Source organism: Talpa occidentalis, unplaced genomic scaffold (genome assembly GCF_014898055.3).
Source record: "Talpa occidentalis isolate TD23 unplaced genomic scaffold, MPIMG_talOcc4v2.1 talOcc4.6, whole genome shotgun sequence".
Classification (NCBI taxonomy): domain Eukaryota; kingdom Metazoa; phylum Chordata; class Mammalia; order Eulipotyphla; family Talpidae; genus Talpa; species Talpa occidentalis.
This window is the reverse complement of record NW_023604972.1, coordinates 52,041,638-52,044,898: the sequence shown is the minus strand read 5'-3', so window position 1 is coordinate 52,044,898 and position 3,261 is coordinate 52,041,638. Positions and strand designations below refer to the sequence as shown.

Below are 3,261 nucleotides of genomic sequence, written 5' to 3'. Positions count from 1 at the left end.
CTGACCCATTCATTCAACCCTATATTGAAACAAAAATATGTATGGGATCTTTTCACTAAAATGTCTAATGCACCTTCACCAAGGGAGCACTGGTTTAGTATCCACATGGCAAACAAAACCCAACATGGGAGACACCCTCCCACCTCTGCAGGGCAGGCTGTGTGTAGCTAAGCACCCTACAATTCACTGGAGGGTCCACAGGGTAAATGCTGCCTTAATACACCAAGGAAGCGCTGGTATTTGGTGGTGGTGGCTACAGACTATGACTACTAGGAGACTGTGGGCACTGAAACAGCAAGTAAAATGTATTACACAGCCACCAACAGTTAAAAAGAACATCTTTGAGACCACAGGAGATGCCCTGGACATCTCCAGAAATGTGTAGACAAGATCTGACAGATAATGAAAATCATGAAATAGCATGTGATAAAACTAAATTCAGAAAAAAGTACAATTTGCTCTAATTTTTACCCTTAAGCTGGTGTAGTTCAAATAAATATATATATTTATTCAAAATATATTTTGATATACGATTGCCAGCAATTAATTAAATGTAGTATATAAGGTCAATTGTCCAATAGATGTGATCTTTACCTCTGAACAATCCATGAAGTATTGTATATACTAAGATAGAAGACAAAAGTTCATGAAAGACTCTAAGGTCTTACTTGCAACACTTTCCAATTTGTTCCATGATTATACATAGGAATCTAATATATTTTTTCCTCCTAAACAGAAAATCCCACGTGCACCTTTAGCCATTATTGACACACTCTTTTAAAAACTACACTCTTTTAGACGGATGGGAGACGCGACGGTGCGGGTTCCTGGCTCGCGATCTGGCTGGACCAGGCTGGGCCGGGTGGTGCTGAGAAGGGAGAGCTAGAGAATCCTGCTTATCTATGAAATGCAGTTAACTCATCAGCTGGACCTATTTCCCGAATGCAGGATGACCCTTCTGTTATTTAAAGATGTAAAAAATGCTGGCGATTTGAGAAAAAGGGCCATGGAAGGTGCCATTGATGGTTCATTAATAAACCCTACAATGATTGTCGATCCATTTCAGATACTTGTGGCAGCAAATAAAGCAGTTCACCTCTACAAACTGGGAAAAATGAAAACAAGAACTCTGTCTACTGAAATTATTTTCAACTTTTCCCCAAATAATAATATTTCAGAGGCTTTGAAAAAATTTGGTATCTCAGCAAATGATACTTCAATTCTAATCGTTTATGTTGAAGAGGGAGAAAAGCAGATAAATCAAGAATACCTTATCTCTCAGGTAGAAGGTCATCAAGTTTCTCTGAACAGTCTTCCTGAAATAACAAATATTACAGACGTCAAAAAGATATATAAATTATCTTCACAAGAAGAAAGTATTGGGACATTACTGGATGGTATCATTTGTAGAATGTCAACAAAAGATGTTTTATGAAATGACAGAAATGTCAACAAAAATTTTTCAGCATAAAAAATTTGACTTCCCTACCTGATTATAAAGTTAATATAGACATCTCTGTTATAAAGATATCATCATAAATGAGTAGAAAGTTGAAGCTTCCCTGTGATCGGTGTTCAGACTCAGATCTGTGCTTGTAATGGCTCCATCACACTGTCTTTCTGTGCCATCACTATAATATGTTCTTTTCATCAGTGTGTAACATTGCTTATGCTTTTAATTGCTTTCAAATGTTCAGTTTTGCAAATTTCTGTACATTTCCACTTCTTGAGGATAGCCTCCGTAGAGCAGAATTATTAGGGAAGATGTTACAAACTTAAAGGATTTTAATATTGGGAGTCTTTGCACATGCCACGCTCAGCAGTATTGCTTTTAACAGACTTATTGCCATTTTGAGAAGTTGGACTGTATGTTAGAAAAAGTGGTTTTAAAGGTGTTATTTCTGGGCCTCCCCTGCCGCAGACTTGCACAGCAGTGAACGATGAGGCCGTATCAGGGTTGAGAGACTGCGCAGGGTGGTCAGGGATTTGGTTAAAGAAATGACAGACACACTTCAAGAGTGAAAATCTGAGTGTAATTTAATTTGAGTTGGTGACCAGTATATATATGTTTTCTAAAAGCATAGGAAAGGCGAACATCAGTGAAGAAATCAGCTTGCTTATAGGTTTAGCTTATCATTGACAGAGCAGTGATTTACATCTGGACTCAGGCGCATTCCTAAGTAGTTAGGCTATTAATTTTTCTTTTTATTTTATGTGAATACTTTTTGTTTAAACTACTCACTACCACTAAATTACTATTAATTAGCACGGGTGAATTTTACTTTTCACAATGTAATATTTTTATCATTAAGATTAATACTAACAAGGCTAAGCATACAACAGAGAAATTATTAAGCTAACAGTTCTATTAATACACAGAGTTTAGTAATGTTTCATTTGAATCAGCCTAGTTATTAGATTTCGTATGTTCTTTTTTAATCAGCAAACCAATGACCTTTTTTGACAGAGAAAGAGAAAAGATTTTAGAAAGAGAAAAGATTTTATAGGGACAGTTGTATTAGAATGAAGTTTGTGGGTCTAGAGAAGGTGAGATAAGTTTCCGGGAGGACAACATTCCTGTAGTGGCTCCTGGTGGTCGTTATCTTTCAACAGGCTTCCATCTTATCTATGTCTTCAGGGAGTTTGCTGTTCTTCCCCTGCGCGCTGGTTGCCCAGCCAGACCTAGGGATTCCTAGGGGTCACTGCAGGGGGAGGTGCAGCAGGTATGTCTTCAGTGGGTTTTGCTGTTCTCCCCCTGCACGCTGGTTGCCCAGCCGGACCTAGGGACCGTGGAGCAAGCCATTAGCCCTAAGGGTCACTGCAGGGGGAGGTGCAGCACTCCCCAATGGCGCAGCGGTTGAGCTTTGGGTTGCGAAGCTGCCAGCAGCTTTTCAGCTCCGGTTCGATCCCCAGCTGCTCCCCGGCCACCGGAGGAGGGTCCCACATAGCACACAGACCTCTCCTGCTGCCCGCTGCTCCCCTCAGCAGTGTACTTTGGTCCTTCTGCCTGCTCTGCTCCCTGCTCGGGCTCTGGTGAATTCTCTCATCCTCCCGCGCTTCTGACTATACCCAGTGCATGTATAAATAAATAAATCTTTAAAAAAAATTCTTTATTGAAAAAAATAAATAAAAATAAAGGTGTTATTTCTCTAACTGTATTTGTTTTCAACTCCTTTGACCCTTTGGGTCAAGAAGAAATAAAAGACAATGTAATAGGAAAGAAAAATTAGCATAAGTTCTACAAGACTTATGAAACTCCTT

At 39.3% G+C, this 3,261-nt stretch overlaps 1 protein-coding gene across 1 annotated transcript; it reads left to right on the top strand.

Annotated features, from left to right (window-relative positions):
* The first annotated feature begins 883 nt into the window (after window positions 1-883).
* On the top strand, window positions 884-1,485 carry LOC119261012 (EKC/KEOPS complex subunit TPRKB). The gene has a single exon (XM_037530206.1). It carries the CDS (start codon window positions 908-910, stop codon window positions 1,433-1,435), a length of 528 nt encoding a protein of 175 aa, XP_037386103.1. The 5' UTR covers window positions 884-907; the 3' UTR covers window positions 1,436-1,485.
* The last annotated feature ends 1,776 nt before the right edge of the window (window positions 1,486-3,261 follow it).

Excerpts from the sequence above, each read along its gene's own strand:
- LOC119261012 (XM_037530206.1), top strand. The coding sequence starts at position 908 with ATGCAGTTAACTCATCAGCTGGACCTATTTCCCGAATGCAGGATGACC.